Source organism: Ursus americanus, chromosome 7 (genome assembly GCF_024610735.1).
Source record: "Ursus americanus isolate L20-20 chromosome 7, mUrsAme1.1.p, whole genome shotgun sequence".
NCBI lineage: Eukaryota > Metazoa > Chordata > Mammalia > Carnivora > Ursidae > Ursus > Ursus americanus.
In genome coordinates this window covers 65,926,583-65,946,304 of record NC_142133.1, presented here as the reverse complement: position 1 = coordinate 65,946,304, position 19,722 = coordinate 65,926,583, and the positions used below count along the sequence as shown (strand labels likewise).

General features: G+C 45.6%; 1 protein-coding gene across 3 annotated transcripts in view; it reads left to right on the top strand.

Annotated features, from left to right (window-relative positions):
• Positions 1-2,709: 2,709 nt before the first annotated feature.
• DRC1 (dynein regulatory complex subunit 1) overlaps positions 2,710-19,722 on the top strand; it is a 37,480-nt gene continuing 20,467 nt past the window's right edge. For all 3 annotated transcript variants that reach the window (XM_087863796.1, XM_087863795.1, XM_045809243.2), the window contains exons 1-7: positions 2,710-2,962; positions 9,900-9,987; positions 14,618-14,730; positions 16,090-16,273; positions 16,878-17,015; positions 17,978-18,064; positions 18,749-18,871. In XM_087863796.1, the coding sequence (XP_087719922.1) occupies positions 2,808-2,962; positions 9,900-9,987; positions 14,618-14,730; positions 16,090-16,273; positions 16,878-17,015; positions 17,978-18,064; positions 18,749-18,871 (888 nt within the window). In that variant the 5' untranslated portion in view covers positions 2,710-2,807. The remainder of the gene's footprint in view (positions 2,963-9,899; positions 9,988-14,617; positions 14,731-16,089; positions 16,274-16,877; positions 17,016-17,977; positions 18,065-18,748; positions 18,872-19,722) is intronic.

Sequence of the window (19,722 nt, the reverse complement as noted above, 5' to 3'; positions counted from 1 at the left end):
ATACTGAAGATAGATGGCGAGCCTGTAGCATAGCAAAGGAAGCCCATACATCCAGAAGGGTTTGTGTTTATCATCCCAAACTTACACAGGGATGGGGTGAAAGGACTTGACCTATCTAGTCTTGTTGGCAAGTTATACCCATTGTGGGCCCCTGAGTTCATTGCAGTCAGTCGTACAACATCAAGAAACTTGCCAGCTATCGTTTAACTTCTGTCGTAGATCAGCCACAGACACGTGCTGGTCACAGGTCATAAATACACATGCTTGTGTGTCAGTTGTAGTTTCCTGCTCAAATCAGGGTATCTTCTTTTTCTTTCATGAACTTATAGTGTAAGTCGATTCTGAAGAGCAGCTCTGCGTTTTGGAGCATTGCCCACCAGTGAGGACCAGACTCTGGATGCTTGTGAATCATCAAGGTGGACCTACACCTACAGGTGGACCTACACCTACACGCCACCCCCAAATCCCTCTCACCTGTGACATTCGCCTGCTGCAGTCTCTTCAGGAACCCGTCACCACTCTTTAAAAAAAAAAAACTATTTTTTTATTACATCAAAAGTGATTTGTGTTATTTGCAAAGTTTTTTTAAATAGAAAAGAAAAACCACCTGTAGACCCATGCCCAGAGATATCAACTACTTTGTGTGTGTGTGTGTTTTTTTTTCCAAATCAAAAGCTTGATTAAAGCAGTATGAATTTGGGAAATAATGGATATTAATTTAATGTCTACATTTTAATTCTTTTCCCCAAGTTTTTATTTGAATTCCAGTTAGTTGACGTGCAGTATACAGTATAGTGATTCAACACTTTCATACAACACCTGGTGCTCATCAAAAGTGCCCTCCTTAATCCCCATCACTTATTTCACCCATCACCGCACTGACCTCCCCTCTGATGACTATCAGTTTGTTCTCTGTAGTTAAGAGTCTGTTTCTTGGTTTGCCTCTCTTCCCCCCACTTTGCTTGCTTGTTTTGTAAATTCTACATATGAGTAAAGTCATATGGTAGTTGTCTTTCTGACATAATACTCTTGACAAGCTCTATCCATGTCGTTGCAAGTGGCAAGATTTCATTTTTTATGGCTGTGTAATATTCCATTGTATATGTATACCACATCTTTATCTGTTCATCAGTAGATGGGGCAGATACTTGGGCTGTTTCCATAATCTGGCTACTGTAGATAATTCTGCTATAAACATCGGGGTGTACGTATCCCTTTTTTAAATTTTTTATTTAAATTCCCGTCAGTTAACATACAGTGTACTATTAGTTTCAGGAGTACAATATAGTGATTTAGTATTTGCATACAGCATGCAGCATACAAAGTTAATGTACAGAAATCTGTTGCCTTTTTTTTTTTTTTTTTGAGGGGAAGGAGGAGGGGAGAGGGAGAGGGAGAGAATCTTAAGCAGGCTCCATGCCGAGTGCAGAGCCCGACACTGGGCTTGATCTCAAGCCTGAGATCATGACCTGAGCCAAAATCAAGAGTCAGATGTTTAACTGACTGAACTACCCAGGCACCCCAGAAATCTTGCATTTCTATACACCAATAATGAAGCAGCAGAAAGGAATCAATCCCATTTACAACTGTACCAAAAACAATAAGATACCTAGGAATAAACCTAACCGAAGATGTAAAAGATCTGTACTCTGAAAACTATAAAACACTGATGAGAAATAGAAGACAAAGAAATGGAAAGACATTACATGCTCATGGATTGAAAGAACAAATAGCGTTAAAATGTCCATACTACCTAAAGCAATCTACACATTTAATGCAATCCCTATCAAAATACCAACAGCATTTTTCACAGAACTAGAACAAACAATCCCAAAATTTGTATGGAACCACAAAAGACTCCAAATAGCCAAAGCAACCTTGAAAAAGAAAAGCAAAGCTGGAGGCATCACAATTCCAGACTTCCAAGTTCTAATAAAAAGCTGTAGTGATCAAAACATTATGATACTGGCACAAAGAGAGACACATAGATCAGTGGAAAAGAACAGAAACCCCAGAAATGAACTTACAACTGTATGGTCAGTTAATCTTCAACAAAGCCGGAAAGGATATCCAGTGGGAAAAAGAAGTCTTTTCAACAAATCATGTTGGGAAAACTGGCCCACTTTCTTACACCATACACACAAAAAAAATTCAAAATGGATTAAAGACCTAAATGTGAGATCTGAAACCATAAAGATCCTAGAAGAGAACACAGGCAGTAATTTCTTTGATAACGGCCTCACTTTCTGTTCATTTTTCTTCCCTATATACCAAGATATATTTCAAATAGAACTCGGATCACATTGTGTTACATCTTCTCTTCCTCATTTAATACATCTTTATCTCTTTCTAGGTCAGATCCATTGTTAGTGGCTGCATTGTCTTCCATCTCATGAAAGCTTTATCTGTTCCCCTCTTGATGGATTTCGGGGTCATAACAGTTTTTTAATATAAGTAACTGCAGTGAGCATACCAGATACATCTGTGTACATTTCTTTCACCCAGCAAACACTGGTTGAGCACTTACTACATATTAGGTATTATGCTAGGCGATATTTGTACAGTGCTCAATGAAACATATAATTTTCACCCGGCGAAAGGTAGCGCCTAAACCCCAATATCTCTCCAGGATAAAAACCCCAGGCTAGCATGCAAATACCGGTGGGCGGGGCCTGAGGCGCGCGCGCGCGCGCACGCCAGCTGCCGGTCAGGTGACTGCTTTTCCGAGGCAACGGCTTGTTGTTAGCAACCAGGCGGCGGTCTGGCGGTGGTCCGGGCGGAGCTGCCTGGGGCTGGAGGCTCCTGTCATGAATCCGCCGGGTTCCCTGGGGGTCCTGGAGGAGAAGGAGGAGGAACACCTGTCCACCCCGATTCTCGGGCCGTCCATACATTCTGACAACCCTCAGAAGCGGATCCAGGCCCGGCGCCTCCGCATCGCGGCGCGCCCGGAAGGCCGGAGGCGGTGAGCCAGGGTCTGAGCGGGTCCGCAGCGAAGTGCCCCGGGTGCCGGCTACGCGGGGCAGGGACGGGGCGGGCGCCTTGCCCGGGCGGGAAAGCCCTGTGGGGAGCGGCGGGCGGGCCCTGTGTGTGAGCGGAAAAATAGGCGGTGAGATAGGAAAAATTGCTTCCGGAAGGTTCAAGCAAAGTACGGGCTATGAAAACATTCAACACACTTGTAAAGTCAAAGACGGAAGTAATAATCCCTTCCGCACTTTTACTGAGAGCCTGCTGTGCCATGCACTGCGAGCAATACACTGAAGACACAGGCCAACCGTGACCTCCCCTCAGAGGTCTTTCCTTCTTCCACCCCAACCTGCCTTCCTCCCACAAGCATTTCTGCAGCGGACCTCAACTGTCACTTCTGCTGGTCTCATGGCTTATCTGGGTGTATGACACAAAGCCTCATTCCTGAAGGGTCTGAGACTGATAATCCTACTCTTTTCAGGCCAGGGTTGTTGCCCCTGTCCATTCACAGACACGGGGGGCTGTTATAAGGGGTTACCAAGAGGCCCCTGCATGATCTTCTGAATTCCTGAACACCCTCACTGCGTAACAGCACTTACACCTTGTCCTGCTGGCCAGGGTCAGCTACCCTACCAAGATGGTGACTTGTCTGCTAGCCGTTGGACACGAGGGGCCCAGAGCGGTGTGCCTGTGTTCCAACAAAGCTTTACTTATGGACACTGAAATTTGAATGTCATATAATGTTCACGTGTCACAAAATATTCTTCATATTTTGATCTTCTTTTCTGAATTCATTTTTTAAGACAAATTTTAGGTTCACAGCAAAATTGAGTGGAAAGTACAGAGATTTCCCAATACACTACCTGCCCCCACACATGCACAGCCTGTCCCACTATCAACATGCTCCAGAGTGGTACACTTGTTACAAATGATGAAACTGAGTTGACACATCATTACCCTAAATTCATAGTCTACATCATGATTCACTCTCGGTGTTCTATGGATTTTGACAAATATGTAATGACACATATCCACCATTGTAAGTATCATACAGAATAGTTTCATTGCCCTAAAAATCCTTTGGGCTCTGCCTACTCATCTGATCTTTTTTTTTTTTAACCATTAAAAAGTATAAAAATCATTCTTTGCTTGTGAGCCCTACAAAAACAGGTGGGTCGTATTTGGCGCACAGGCCACTCTGGTGTAATGGATCAGTGTGATGTTCTGTGGGATATCCAGATGGTTCCGATCTGTTCAGACTATATTTTGACAGAGATCAGGAGAATTAACATGACCCTGTAAGCGGGTAGATGATATGAGTATACATTATTATCTGTTGCATGTAAATGTGAACTTCCTGCTTCTTTTTCTTGACCGAGGTAGAAAATAACACGTTTGGCCCAATCAGCGGCCACCTTGCATGTACCTCAGACCACTCCACTCTGCTTCAGCAAAGATACCACACTTGCATGGCAGCAGCAATGAGGGTTACTACTTAGTTGAGCTTGCGGTATTGATAATCATTTTCTCAGATCCATCCAGTTTTTGCAGGGGCCAGACCCATAAATTAAATGGAGACTTGATAGGGACCACCCCTCCTGTATCCTTGAGATCCTTAAGGACGACACTAATCCCCACCATCCTCTCTGCTCCCCTCCCCGCCCCCGTTGGTGATTGTTTTTATGTACTCAGGTGCAAATTTAGAGATGTCCGTTTGGCCTTACCCACAGGCCAAGGACTTAGTGTGGGGTTTCTCAAATTTCTGAGTGTGTTGAGATCACTCTGATTGCTCTTTGAGGGAATGGCTTGGGGAAGCCAGAAGTGTAATTAAGGAGACTGGTTAGGAAGGAGTTGCATTGGTCCAGGTGAGGGATGAAGTTGGCCTGGTGGAATTAGAGAGAAAGCAGACGTACTCAAGACATATTTTAGAGCTTAAACTGACTGGATTTACTGATCTTGGATATGCTGGTCAAAGACAGGGAAAAAGCAAGAATGGCTTGAACAGCTGGGTAGATGGTAGTGCCCTGTATTGAAATGATAAAGACACCGATGGCAGAAGGGAGGCAGGAGGATTTGGAAATCAAAAAGTTTGGCTTTGGACATATTAAATGAAATTGGATTTTGGAAGACATTAAAACTGAGATATCCATTAGGCAGTTGGACATGGGTCTGAAACTCACAAGAGAATTCTGGATTAGAGAGGTCAGTGCAGAGAGTCGACAACATTATGATTGTACTGAAAACCGGGAATGGATTGACTTAAAGCTGGAAAAGAGGATGAAAAGATGAGAGGAGAGCTCAGGCCAAGGCCTAGAAAAGCTCTGCATTTAGAAACGGACAGAAAAGGAAATGCTGACAGAGGGTTGTCTCTGTGATATAAAGAAGACAGAATGGCCAGTGGTGCTGGTGGGAAAACGAATATGTGAGGTACAGAGGTGGACCCCATGAATTCAACACCTGGAGCAGGGGAGTTTTTAAAATAATAATAGCCTGAAAAGGAAAGCAGACAGTGAACGTTTTCTTCGATTGAACTTTGTTTATATAATAAGGCCATTGAAAAAATTTTAAAAATAAAAGTAAAATTTACAATATGAAACAGGAAAACAGGAATGGATCGATACCTTTTAATTATGTTACTGTATTTTTGTGGGGAGAAAAGGAAGGAAAAACATGAAGAAATTCCAAAAGAATTCCGTGAGGTTTAGAGAATGCTTACATGTAGAATGAAAGAACTGAACTAACTGGAGTTCAGCTTCTTCATGTTTTCAGTAGCTGGGCTGTTGTTTATGTCAAATCCCCCCCCCCTTTTTTTTTAATTAAAGATTTTACTTATATATATGAGAGAGAGAGAGAGAACACAGAGGGAGAGGGAGAAGCAGACTCGCCAAGCAGAGAGCCCAACACAGGGCTCAATCCCAAGATACTGAGATCAGGACCTGAGCCAAAGGCAGACGCCCCACCGACTGAGCCACCCAGGCGCCCCATATGTCAAATCCCTCTTATGCTGGGAGATGTAGTACCTTGGGGCTGGGGGATGTGCCCTGTGCCTAAGTGAGCTGGGATGGCAGAACCATTTCAAATGTGCCCTCAAAACACATGTGTGCCACTGTGTCTGTACATGTCACAGGCCAACTGTATTCTCCATGTTCTCTGAATTCATGTCCTTGTTAAAGGATAAGACGTAGAAAGGTGCTGTATCGAAGCCTACGTGTGTGTGTGTATGTAATTTTTTTAAGACTTTTAAAAAAGTAATCTCTACACCCAGTGTGGGGCTCGAACTCACGACCCTGAGTTCAAGCTTCTCATGTTCTTCCGACTGAGCCAGCCAGGTGCCCCTATATATGTTACTGAAAATCAACAGTAGCTGCAGAAATTGTTTAGAACTTAGATTAACAAAAGATTTTTCAGAAAGGGGTGTTTTATCATTGACCTTGTTTTGTTGCTGGCACAGGTTGAAAAATAATAAGCAGACAGACTTTTAGTCCATTGTATCCTTTTAAAACGATCTATAGGCTCCTTGATTACCTCTGGTGCCCATTGCCCTAAGTGCTTGGGCCTCGGTATGCCATTGAGGTATAGTTTTAGGGAAGAAGCTGTTAATAGAATCAAATGTCATATAAAAATAAAGAACAGGATTAATAGGCTGAAGCTCCTGAAAATCCCAGTCTCTACTGTCTCAGTTGAAGTTTGAAATTCCTGGAGATGTGACTGTGGAGTAAGGATGGCAGATGGAACACATACATTTATCTTGGATCTCTATCAAAACTCCATTAACATGACATTTAAAGGGATTAAATAAAAAAGACATAAACTCACAAAGTCAAGCAAAACAGAAGGGACTCAACAGCAACAACATTTTGGAAGCTGGGAAGCATAAGGACAGATGGTAAATGGTTTCGCAGATTCAAGACTATGGAAATATAAACTGGTAGTGAGGAAAGCCAAGAGCCCCCCTTGATTTACTCTGCAGTAAATCTGCAAAAGCCCAGGAAATCGGAAGCATCAGGTTCAAGTGGAAGTAGAGGCGAAGAAGGGGACTAAAATCAGGAAAGTGGTTTGGAAAATTAATAGTTGGATGCCAGGAACCTTTTTCCCACCTTGCACAAAAGACGGGAGGTTTGAAGGAAGTAAATTGGAGGATCTACGGTTTGGGGGGCGCTGGACACTGTACTAAAAGCAAGGGGATTCTGTGGCCACGTGCACACTTGCAGCTGAGACCTTGCAGTCCTTCTGCCCCTTCCGGGAATATGGGCAAGTTGGAGCTTCACAACGCAGGCAGGAGACTGAAGTCTCCGGAAGATCTGACGAACCCCCCAGGAAGGATTTAAAGGCACTGACATCCAGAATTGCCCACCAGGCGGTCCACATAGATGGACCTGCGCTGAAGTTCCCTGTTGTCAAGCTGCGCCCTTGCATTCAGAGCTGCCTTCAGCTTTTCAGTCTTACGGTGACCAGGTTTTCTAGACGTCTGAGGAAAGTCTTTATCATGAAAGGTAGACACCAAAACGAACACACAGAAAAAAAGCAACTTAGAGGAACTTGAGACTATGTAGGAAAAAAAAGACAATAGTAATACAACAAAAAGACTATCATTCGGACGATCCTTGGAGAAAAAAAGAAATGGTATTGCAACCACCGAACAAGAATAGGATGCTATTAAAAGGAGTGGTGAGAGAACAAAATAGAGCTCTTGGAAATAAAAAAAATAATAGAAGTGGAAAACTCTAGAAGGGTTAGGAAAAACAGGTCATGGAGTCACATAGAAGATAGAGCAAAAAGAAAAACAGAAACTAGGAGAGAAAAAGATTTTTCAAAATTAGAGGACTAGTCCAGGAGCTCTAGTCTCTCCTTTCTAGATCCATAAATAAAAGGCAGAGCAAACAGAGGGGAGGAAATTATCACTGGAAGTATTCCAGAAAATTGATCAGTACTGAAGTTCATGAGTTTCCTGCTTGGGGGAAACACCCGACTGAAAATGTTCAGCCCAATGGATGAAAGAAGACCCACCAGCGGGCACACCACTGAGAAACTTCAGAGTGACTGAAAAACCCAAGTTCAGCTGCTGGTTGCTCAGAAAGCCAATACTCAAGAGTTTTGATCGGAAAGGAATGTGAGCTCTATTCAGGGGGCCGGCCACCTGGGGAGAAGGCAGACTCTTGTCCCAAAGCCAACTCCCATGTTTCCGCCTGAAGACTTTTAGAGGAACTTTAGGGCAGTTAATCAGTAAAAGAGGAGCACAGAGGTCTTTAACCCTCCTTGACTGTGTGTGGACTCAGGGGTGCTCAGACCTTATCCCGGTGCTCAGAGCTTGTGTATTGGTGCCTGGGGTGGGGGTGGGGGTGGGAAGTTGTGCAGGAGGGTTTGGTCTGGATTCTTTCTAGGAAACAATGCAGTGCATTATAGATACACAGAGAAAGGTTGAGTTAATCAATCATGGGGGCTTGAATGGGATAGGCCGGTGATGGGTAATAAGGAGGGCATGTATTGCATGGTGCACTGGGTGTTACACGCAAGTAATGAATCATGGAACTTTACATCAAAAACTAGGGATGTACTGTATGGTGACTAACATAACATAATAAAAAAATATTATTATGAAAAAAAATCGATCACGGGGGCTAAAAGTGCTTGCTAGAACTTGGAGACTACTGAGTTGGCTGCAGGAACTGAGACAGCGGCTTCAAGAGCACGGAGAGCCAGGGGAAGGGGCCTCCAAGTTTCCATAGTGAAAACAACAACTGTCACATCCAAGGAAAGGATTAAGAAAGAGTGACCTCAGGGGTTTGAAATAGCAACACTGGAAGGTAGAAGACAGTTCAGCAGTGCTCTCAAAATTCTGAAGGAAAATGATTTCCAACCCAGAACCCGAGACCCAGCCACACAATCAATGAAGTGCCAATTTTTTAAATCCCGGGAAGGGACTTTGATCGGTCAGGAGGTGGGGTATTCGAGAAGATGACAGCTCCACTGAGACCTAGTGGGCGGCAGCCCCGAGGAAGCAGTTTCCTGAAAGAGGGACTCAGCTCAAACCTGAGGAGGAAGAAGTCTCTTTGGGGATGGGGAGAGGTGTATTTAAGTTTGTGATAAATCTTGCCGAATCGGCTTTTAGACAGGTTGTTATACCTCACATCCCCACCCGTGGAGTGGTGTGAATAGTTGGGCATCCACACCTGGCCCACACCTGATATTATCAACTTTTTATTTATTTAGTTAGTTATTTTTTAAGATTTTATTTATTTATTTGTCAGAGAGAGAGAGAGTGTGTGCACAGGCGGGTGGGAGGGGAGTGGCAGGCAGAGACAGAAGCAGGCTCCCCGCTGAGCAAGGAGCCTGATGCAGGACTGGATCCTGGGACCCTGGGATCATGACCTGAGCCGAAGGCAGCCGCTTAACTGACTGAGCCACCCAGATGTCCCATTATCAACCTTTTAAATCTTTTCTTGTCTGGTATGGAGAATAATGATACCTCCCAGGCTTCTCAGTTTCATTTCTCAGGTTCTATGTGAAGTTGAACATATTTTCAAATGTCTGTCTGCCTCTTGTATTTCTTCTGTAAATTGCCTGTCCACATCCTTGGACAGTTTTTCTAATCAGTATTTTGTCGTTTCTGTATTGATTGGAGCCTGTTCTATTTTCTAGATGGCAACATTTTGTCAAGTATCTTTTACGAGTTTATCCCTTGATTCGAGGAGAAGAGTTTTTAATTTTGAGAAGTCAAGTCTCTCAGTCTTTTTATTTTTTTCTAGCTTTGGTCTTATCCTAAGATGGGTTCTCTCTTGTATTTACTTCTAGTGTTTTTATGATTGTGTTTTTTTAATATTTAAATTTTTATCCATATGGGATGTATTTTTGTATACGGTATGCTGCACTATGGAAAGTCTATAGAATCCACATACTAGACATAACTTTAGTTTCTCTACTTTCTCCCATCACAGGGAGGTGCTTGGAGAATATTTAGATGGGAAGAAAGAGAGTGAGGAAGATCGGAGCAAGAGCTACAAGCAGAAAGAAGAAAGCAGACTGGTATGAGCTGTGTGGCAGATGGGTCCCGTCAGCCCGTGACACTAGGGAGCTGGGTATGATGTCATGGTTTTTGTACTTAGACCAGAAGAATCTCAAGAGAGATTCCACGTTCCTGCCTTTAGTTAGGCAGAAGTGAATTTGAATCTTTCCCATTTTGAGAGCTCTCTTGGAGTGAGCCTTCATTTCATCCTATGGATTATTCGTTGGATCAAGTCCAAATGTTTAAACTGCCCATTCAGGGCCTTCTGTTCCCGTCCTACCTTCAGTCTTCCTCCCACTGATACCTGCCTTAGGCCTTCGCTCTGGCTTGGCTGATCCACTCCCTCGCCTCCAGTGGGGGCTCCGCTCTTCCTGTCGTGTGTGCCTCTGATCTTCCAGAATGTCCCTCCCCTCCCATCCCCCCCCACTCTCCTCTACCTTTCTCTTCTCTCCTCTCATCAGGATGCCTTCCCATACTTCAAGACCATCTCAGGTCCCAACTTGAGAGGACTTCAAGTCCATGACCCCTCTGCAGCCCGAGACTCCTTTAATTTGCACACTGAATACTCCTTCTCTGTGTCATGCATTTCATTTTAGACCGTTTTCTCCCTTGTAGGACTTCAAATGTGTGTGCCTGCGGTGTCCCCAGGGGAGCTGTAAGCTCTGTGAGAGCAAGCCTGTGGAGTAGTACAGAGCTTATACTCAATAAACAGTAAAAAGAAAGTCATTGATTGCTCTCCCGTGGCAACGCCAGGGCTCCTGGGATGTTTGATAAAGCGCTTGGAACAAGGTGCAGGAAGAATGAGCAGAGTTCCAAACAGCAAGCAGAACTGGCGAAGTGCTTCATTTAATTAATTGCTAAATGAATATCATAGGGCAGTAGGAAGGTAGGAATTGAGGTAAGGAGGGGTGCTGCCCGAGTGGTCCTGATGCGGGAAGGTTACATGGAGAAAGTGGCATTTGAGCTGCATCTTGGAAAAATAGGTGGGGCTTATAAAAGCATAGAGGAGAGAGACCATTTCTGGCAGAAGTTGAAGTGCGCTCACTGGGAGAAAAAAATACTCAAGTTACTGAAATGTCATCATAGAGCACAGAGATCTATAGACACACCCGAGTGAACCGCACGGTGCTGTGTCGGGGATGAGACACTTTGTGGTGGCAGAAAGGATACGGAGCAGCGGTGTGTTCTCGGTCCCAATCTGGTGCTCACCGTGGCCTAGATGAGTCATGCCCCCTCTGTTGGGGTTGCTTCGTCAAAGTGTCGATGATCTCGGAGCATTGCTGGATAGGATCAAAAGGATATTGTATATAACCTGGAACCTACTGTGCTATGGTCTTGCAAATACTGATATACAGTTCGTCTGGAGCCTCTGAGCGTGAACCCGAAGATATGGTGTTGTTTTCATTAGCAGCTTTTCAAGCTTCCTTGCACTTAGGACTTAAGTCATGTGAAGTGTTGGCATAGCAAAGAAATATATAAAAACCAAATGCTACCTTCCTCGATATCAAGATATTAATAACCAGTTCTACCCCAAGACTTGGACAGGAAGGGCCGCTGTCCTTGGACCCGCACCTTATCAGTCATTTTTAATTGGTGATTCTTTTGTTTCCTGTTTAATCTTGCTCCAATTTTATAAAGATATTCTTCCAAGTTTCCTCTTAGACGCTTTCTCATTCTATCATTTACATCGTAGTCCGTAGTCTATCTTGAATTGATTTTTGTGGGTGTGTGAAGGTAAGGCTCAAGGTTCACTGTTTTGTGTATGGATTTTTAAGCACCATGTATTGAAAAGATCAGCCTCTCCCCCCTGCACTGCAGGACACCTATGTTATGAATCAGGTGATCACGTATGTGGATTTGTTTCTAGATTCTCTATTCTGTTCTATTGGTCCATTTGTCTGACTTTACACCAATTCCACACTATTTTAACTACTGTAGCCTTATGACAGGTCTTGACATCTGGTAGAGTAGGTCCTCCAATTTTGTGGTTCTTCAAGATTGCCTTGGCTATCCTAACCTTTTGCATTTCCATATAATTTTTACAATCATTTTGTCAGTTTCCACCAAAAAACCTGCTGGGATTTTTAAAAAAAGTTTTATTTATATATTTTAGAGAGAGAGAGAGAGAGAGAGAGAGCAGGGGAGGGGGGAGATTGGGGTTAAAGGGAGAGGAGAGAGAGAGAGTGTCCTCAAGCAGACTCCTGCTGAGCATGGAGCCTGATGTGAGGCTTGATCCGAAGACCCTGAGCTCATGATGTGAGCTGAAATCAAGTCAGCCTCTTAACCCATGAGTCACCCAGGTGTCCCCTGCTGGGCCTTTAATGGAGGTCGGATTGAATCTATATCAATTTAGGAAAGAATTAATATCTTACCAACAATGGGATTTACAATCCATGAGTATAAAATATCCCTCCATTTATTTAGGTATTCTTTAATTTTGCTCAACAATGTCTTATACTTTGTGTTGAGGCTATTAGTGTTTATTGCTGACATATAAAAGTACAATTGGTTTTTGTATAGTGACCTGATATTCAGCAGCTTTGTCAAAGTCACTTGTTAATTCTAATAGTTGTCCTGTAGTTTCGTTTGTGTGTTTATTTTTTTACATATATAATCATATCACCTGAAAATGACAGTTTGATCTTTTCCTGTGTCTGTTGGTCTGTTGGTGACTGTAACATTTTCAGTTTTACTTTGAGTCTGGAATACTTGATTCAGAAATTTCCGATGTTTGCTTTGTGTGAGCAGAAAATAGAAAATTGTTCAAAACCTGCAGGAAAGCCTTTACTTCCTTAGCCATATAAAACCATTTGGTACAAGGGCTAAAACTGTAGCCATTTAAAGACAGTCTAGAGTACCTGGAATATCTGGGTTAAGGCTCCAGTTCTGTATTCATTAAAACTGCATTTCTGGGGCGCCTGGGTGGCTCAGACAGTTAGGCATCTGCCTTTGGCTCAGGACACGGTCCCAGGGTCCTGGTATCGAGCCCAGCATCTGGCTCCCTGCTCCCCCGAGGAGAGCCTGCTTCTCCCTCTGCCTCTGCCTGCCGCTCCCCCTGCTTGTACTCTGTCTCTCTGTCAAATAAATAAATAAAATCTTAAAACTAAAAACAAACCCACTGCATTTCCAAATATCTTAGAAGGGTGAGATGAATTAGAATCTCTGATCATTTCAGTGACTCCTTTGTTATGGAGATGTTTATAGGTTCTTTGTTCAGAAAAATTTGAGAGCTGAGAGTTTTTAAGTTCCGACTTGGAAAACTTAGGCACAGCCTAGGGATACCTAAACTTTTTGTTGGAAATCATGTCATTGCCCAAACGTCAGGAGTGAAGACACTGAGGCGGAATTCAAAGAGAGAGTTATTTATTTATTTATTTATTTAAGATTTTATTTATTTATTTGAGGGAGAGAAAGCATGAACGCATGAGTGGGGTGGGCAGAGGGAGAAGCAGGCTCCCTGCTGAGCAGGGAGCCCCATGTGGGGCTCGAGCCCAGGACCCCAGGATCATGACCTGAGCTGAAGGCAGGTGCTTAACTGACTAAGCCACCCAGGTGCCCCCAAGGAGGGATTTAGAAGAGGGGTACCAATAGCAAAATTGCTGAGCCATCAAGGGAGTCAGCCATGCAGTCCGCTGCACTGTTCTCCTGTGTTAGAGCCTCTGGAACAGAAGACCTCACGTAACGGTAGCTTAAACAACATAGAAACTTCTTCCTCTGGCTTACTTAGTAGTTACGAGCATAAGTACAGGGTCCAGGGCTGATACGGGGGCTCCTCGATGTCGGGGACCTCATCTCCTTCTGCCTTTCCTTATGTGACTTTCATCTGCTCACCGCGTCATACTGGCCATACCACACGCCGGCCTGGGAGGAGGGGGGAATGGGGCCTCAGAGGACACACCTTTTCCCTTCAACCCACCACTCAGAAGGGGCACACATCGCGTCTGCTCACGTTCTGTTGATCAGACTGTATTCTAGCTGCAAAGGAGGTTGGGAAGTGTATCCATTTTGGTAGGTCAAATGTCCAGCTAAAATTGGGGGTCCTATTACTCGGAGAGGAGGTGGGGGAATGGATGTTGGAGGATGATTGCCATTATCTCTGCCTCACCTCTCCCACTGAATTCTCAGAAAAGCCCCTGGTGGCGTCAATCACTTGGAGGGTCTGTGGGGGCAGGTGCCGAGATGTACGGAGGGTATCTGCCAGCGTGCTAGCCGGCTGATCCCTAGTCTAACGGGCAGAAACCAAGGTACCTTCAGAATCACATGTGCTATTAAATTGTAAGCTCTGATATCACGTCCCCAGCATCCTGATGGAAATGGATTGCCAAATACATGCTACTCTTAAGGGTCTTAAGGTGGCTTTTGATTCCCACTTGGCTGGATTGAACAGCTACAGACAGTTGAGCAAAATGCTTCTAACTTCATAAATTCTTTTTTTCTTAAAAGATTTTATTTGAGAGAGAGAGAGCAGCGAGAGAGACTACAAGTGGGGGGCAGGGAGAGGTAGAAGCAGGCTCCCCACCAAGCAGGGAGTCTGAAGTGATGTGGGGCTCGATCCCAGGACCCCAGGATCATGACCTGAGCCAAGGGTGGACGCTTCACCTACTGAGCCCCCCAGGCGTCCCTCTAACTTCATCAATTCTTTGTTTTCAGAAATTGGCTAAACTGCTCCTCTGTGGCACCGAGTTGGTGACAAATATACAGGTGGCTACAGATATCAGAGAGATCCACAGGAGAGTGGAGGAAGAGGAGATAAAGCGTCAGAGGTGAGGACCCCCCGCTCTGCAGTTGACATGAGGACAGCTCTTCCGTGGGTCCCCCAAATCTCCCCCAGTGTTGGAAAGTGGCTGTGTCACACTCGGGCTAGCAGAATCCTCTTATCGCCCCTTAGGGACGAATCTCTTCCTTCCCTCCTTGCTTTCCTCCCTTCTCGGCCAGTTCAGCTCATCTCCGCAACAGTACGATGGTAACGATGTTTCTTGTTGTTGAGCACAAGTAATTCCTTCAGCCCCGTCACTAGCTCCACCAGTATGCGACTGGTGACTTGATTCTCGCAACTTCCTCCTGCCTGCCTGGGGCTCTACCCAGCACTGAATCAGCTCATTTCCCCAGCCGTGCCAAGGAGTTAGGCTTTGTCCTGTAACCACGGAGGAAACGCTGAAGGTCTTAAGTGACAAGAGTTACAGGATAAATGTGGACTTTGGAAAGATGACCTGGCTGTTGTTTTTCATTTTTTGAGGACAAAAGTCAAGTGAATTGTAATATGTACTCTGTGCTCTAGCTCGGAAGGGAGGGGAGAAGGGGGGGCATGAGGTTAAGTTGCGACCCCTGTCCTGTAGGGGTTGGAGCTCTTGTCGGGAGCCAGCCTCCTAGAATGACCGTCGGTTAAGGCAGGGAGAGAGTCTCGGCGTATGTCCTAGTGGCTGTTCTGGGGGCTCTGAAGGCTCTTCTCTTGTCTTCACGCCTCCCTTCATTCTGGTCCCCTCCTCAGTATACTCCATCACAGAATCTCTCTGGAATTTCTGGAAAGGCCATGCCGATTTTCCATTGCTTAATAGTGGCGTTTCCCTATTGGTATGTCCCCCTGGTCATTTATTGATAATTTAGGAGAGGAACGGCCACACACCTGAAGTGTGTTGATAACCAAAAATAGTAATATGAGCACCTTTTGTTCAGGGACTTCTGTGCTGAGTACCCTCTCACGTAACCCCGACAGCAGCCGTGTGAAAGTAGGTGCTTTCACCCTCTCCTTCTTACAGAGGGTCAGGGACTTGTTTCAAGTTGAGAGTCAGTTAATGGCAAAGTCAGGCCTTGGTCACTGGAGTCATACAGCTTGTCACAGAAGTATGTGACAAATTGACTCTCGATCCGCACGCATGTGTGCGTGCGAAAGTAGGTACAGCTTTACGGTCGATCTGCTCTTGTCATGTGTCACTTTGTTTATTTGGTCTCCTGACTGCCAGTCAGTCATTAGGCTGAAAGATTTCTCAGAGCCTGGTTTGGCTTCGAGCAGGGGTACCTGGAGCAGTGCTTGGGACCCGGGCCTGGTATTTCAGACTGCTCCGGCAGGAGGCAGCTTCCAGACCTGGGCTGGGCTGGCATGGCCGGGGTGTGTGTTTTCACAGACTTGAGAAGCTGGAGAGCGAAGTCAAGACCAGCCAGGACAAATTTGATGAGATCACCGCAAAGTGGGAGGAGGGCAAGCAGAAGAGAATTCCCCAGGACCTGTGGGACATGCTCAACACCCAGCAGGTGCACTGTGCCGGGCTGATAGAGGACAAGAACAAACTTATCGGCGAGTTACAGCAGGCAAGACTCCCTGCCCCCCCCCCCCCCCACTGCGTGGGCTTAGGCTGGGGGATTTGACTGGCTTATTGGTTTGCTCCTCCTGAATGGAAAAATGTGGAGGCCTCACTTCGCTACTCGGATTATTGCACACCTCAGGCAATAAATTCAACCAGAAGGAAAAGCTTTGTAGTAATTTTAGAATTATTGCTGACCTTAAAAAGATGTATGTTTGTAGCAAATGCTGTGTCGGATTTTATGTTTTCAGTTCAGGAATGGAACTTAGTCTGTAGTAGATAGATTCCCATGTTGGATCCCGGGTCTTCGTTGCTCAGCTGGGGCACCCTGGGCCATCTGGGAGCTTCCGGGGAGATTTGCAGCAAGTAGTCATGGCGGGTTTGATCCCCCGCTGCTCGTTCTGGCTTTGCCCCGAGCTGCAGCCACTCGGCTCCGTCTGCCTGTGGCTTCTCTCGGGTGTCCTCAGATTCTTCTGAAGTCACTTTCACGTCATATGGTTAGAAATTCCTAGTGTTCACAGATACTGAAGAGAGAGGTCCAGGTGGAGTGTGCTTGGCGCCTCTTGCTTCTGGCTTAGTTGGTGACCAGCCTTCGACATGCTGTTCTGTAGGAGTTGAAAACAAAAGACGACCAGTATGTGAAGGATTTGAAGAAGCAGTCAGATGACATCTGCCTGCTGCTGGAGAGGATGGAAGAACAAGTGAAGAATGTCATGAAAACCTTCCGTCAGGAGTTGAATTACATTGAGGTGACAGGGTGTGTGTGAAAGAGCTGCCTTCTGCCCGAGGGTGGCCCCTGGGAGGAGGGCCAGGTCTGTCCTCCCCATCCCAGGTGTCTCGTCCTCTGGTTTCTGCCCCTTCATTTGTTTACCCATTCCTTCACTCACCCAGCACGGATTCATCAAGTGTCTCCTGTGTGCCAGACACTGTACCAGGGGCTGGGGGTACAGCTCTGAACAAAGCAAAGTCCTCGCTGGGATCTGTGTCCTAGTAGGAGACAGCTAGACAATAAATAGATAAACTACTAAATATATAGTTGGACAGGTGGTAATAAGTGCTTTGCAAGAAAATAAAACCATGTAAGGATAAGAAGAGTGGAGGAGGGGGGTATGTGAGCTGTTTATTTGTTGTATTTATGGCAAGCAGGGGTGGGAGCATGGGCACATAGGTTCAGAAATCAGTACTTTGAATTTGAATGAAATGTTAAGGATTGAGATTGAGACTGGCCTTTCCAGAATGGAAGAGAGCCGAGAGGGTGGGGACCTCTCTGTTTGGATTATTACAGACTCCTTTCTGCATTCCTTGGCCTGCCTCTTGTGACCAACGTGTTCCTTTGTTTTGTGGGAACCCCAGCCAAAGCAGTGCAGCAGCCCTTGGCGTGATTGAAGCATATGCCAGGGCTTGCCCTGTACCTGCCACCAAGGGCACTGGCCTTTCTCCAGCTCCCTCCTCTGATATTGGCTGAGCCACAGGGCAGTTGGCACATTTCCTGTTGAAATTTGTGTGAAGTCCAGACTTCATAACACTGATCTCCATGCAACTCCTTCCATTGCCATTTGGTTGTATGAAACTTGATAAGTTTGCATTTGGATTTGACTTTGACTATCTGGTTGGTACGTGGCACCTTGTGCAATTACTTGTGAGTTCTTTCATTCTGTGGAACCTGCCCAATCAAAACAGACGCGAGAGCCCTCTTCCTTCTTGGTCGTAGAAAGCATTTGAGGTAGAACGACAAGAACTGCTGACCAGTAATAAGAAGAAATGGGAGCGGGCCCTGCAGGCTCACAGTGCCAAAGAGGTAAAGGGGTGGTGTGTGGGGTAGAGGGGTTGGACGTGTCAAGGGTGATCCGTGGAGCCTGGGGCAATATCTGCTGTGACTGAATTCACTGGCCTTTACGTATCTTGGGGAGGGTTGCCATGGCAGACGTTTACTACTGCACTTCATGGTCAGTCATTGTGGCCCTGTGGATGGCGGCTGCCTCTGGTGGTGACATTTGTTTCTGGTGCCCGTGAATACCACCTTCCTTTGCAGCTCGCTGGGGTTCCCGTGGTCCTGTCACTCTCTTCTTTGTTCCTAGGCATCTACCCCAGCCACGGATATTCGTGACCCAAGAAGGTGTTTTAAAGGGTGTGGGGTTATCACTTTACTTCAGAGACATCAAGAACGAAGAAATAGCTTGACTAAGATCCAGTGAATTTTTTTTTTTTTTTTTTTTGAGAAATACCAGTGTCTGAGCACAGGGCCCATGGCTAACTTATTAATGGAGCAATCCTCTTGGCGTTTCTCAGTAAGGCAGCTCCAGAGTAAGGTAAACAATATGAAGTGTTGGAGCACAGGAGCTTCTGAGGGCTGACTGACATGAGCCCTCCAGACTCATGACACTTGGAGACCCTTCACTGTGTCATGCTTGTCAGGCCAGCAGAAGGACGGAGTCAGGGCAGGGCCAGGGCTGACTTTCCTCTTGTCTTCCTGTGCCTTCAGCTGGAGTATCTTATGAACCGCATCAAGAAAGTAGAGGGCTATGAGAAGCAGCTGAACAAGCAGAGGATATGGGACTGGGAAGACTACAACATGATCAAGATCAGGCTGGAGCAGGATGTGCAGGTCTGACTTGTTGCTCGGCGTCTGGGTGGGAGAGCAGACAGAGTACGCAGGCACGTTTTATCCTTGGTGACCGCCCAGAATGTTCCAGAGTCAGTCCATGCAACAGATACATACTCATTATCTGCTTTCCCTCAAGTGATCATATCTGCAGGAGCTCATGGACAAAACATATGTGGAGGAATTCTTTCTTTAACAAACCATGGAGAACTGCCAAGAGGCAAAACAGGAAACCATGACCTGAGGAATCATTGAGAGGATTATCCATTTTTAGCCAAGCAAAGGGAAGGTAACAAGCAGGGCTAGTAGGTGTATCAGAGGGCCAAAGCAGAACAGCTACCATCTAGTGGCGAAGGTAGGCCCTGGATTCAGACCCAGCTCTGGCTCCATAGCCTATAATGTTCCTAATATTGAAACAGCCTCTAGCTGATGGTTGGACATCGCTGTAAGGCAGAGTCTGACTTGCCATCAGAAAGACCTTCCTTCCTTCCTTCCTTCCTTCCTTCCTTCCTTCCTTCCTTCCTTCCTATTTATTTATTTATTTATTTGGGAGAGAGAGCTCGAGTGCTCGGGTTGGGCAGAGGGAGAGGGAGAGAATCCCAAGTGGACTCGGTGCTGAGTGTGGAGCCCAACGTGGGGCTGGACCTCACAACCCTGAGATCACAGCCTGAGCCGAAACCAAGAGTCAGACACTTAACTGCGCCATCCAGGCACCCCAGAAAGAACTTTCTAATAGTTAGAACTATCCAATACAGGAAAGGGTCATCCCACAAAACAAGGAGTCTTTTATCTCATGAAGTATTCAAAGGCTGCATGACTGTGTCTGCCTTCAATGCTGAGGAAGGATTCTTGCA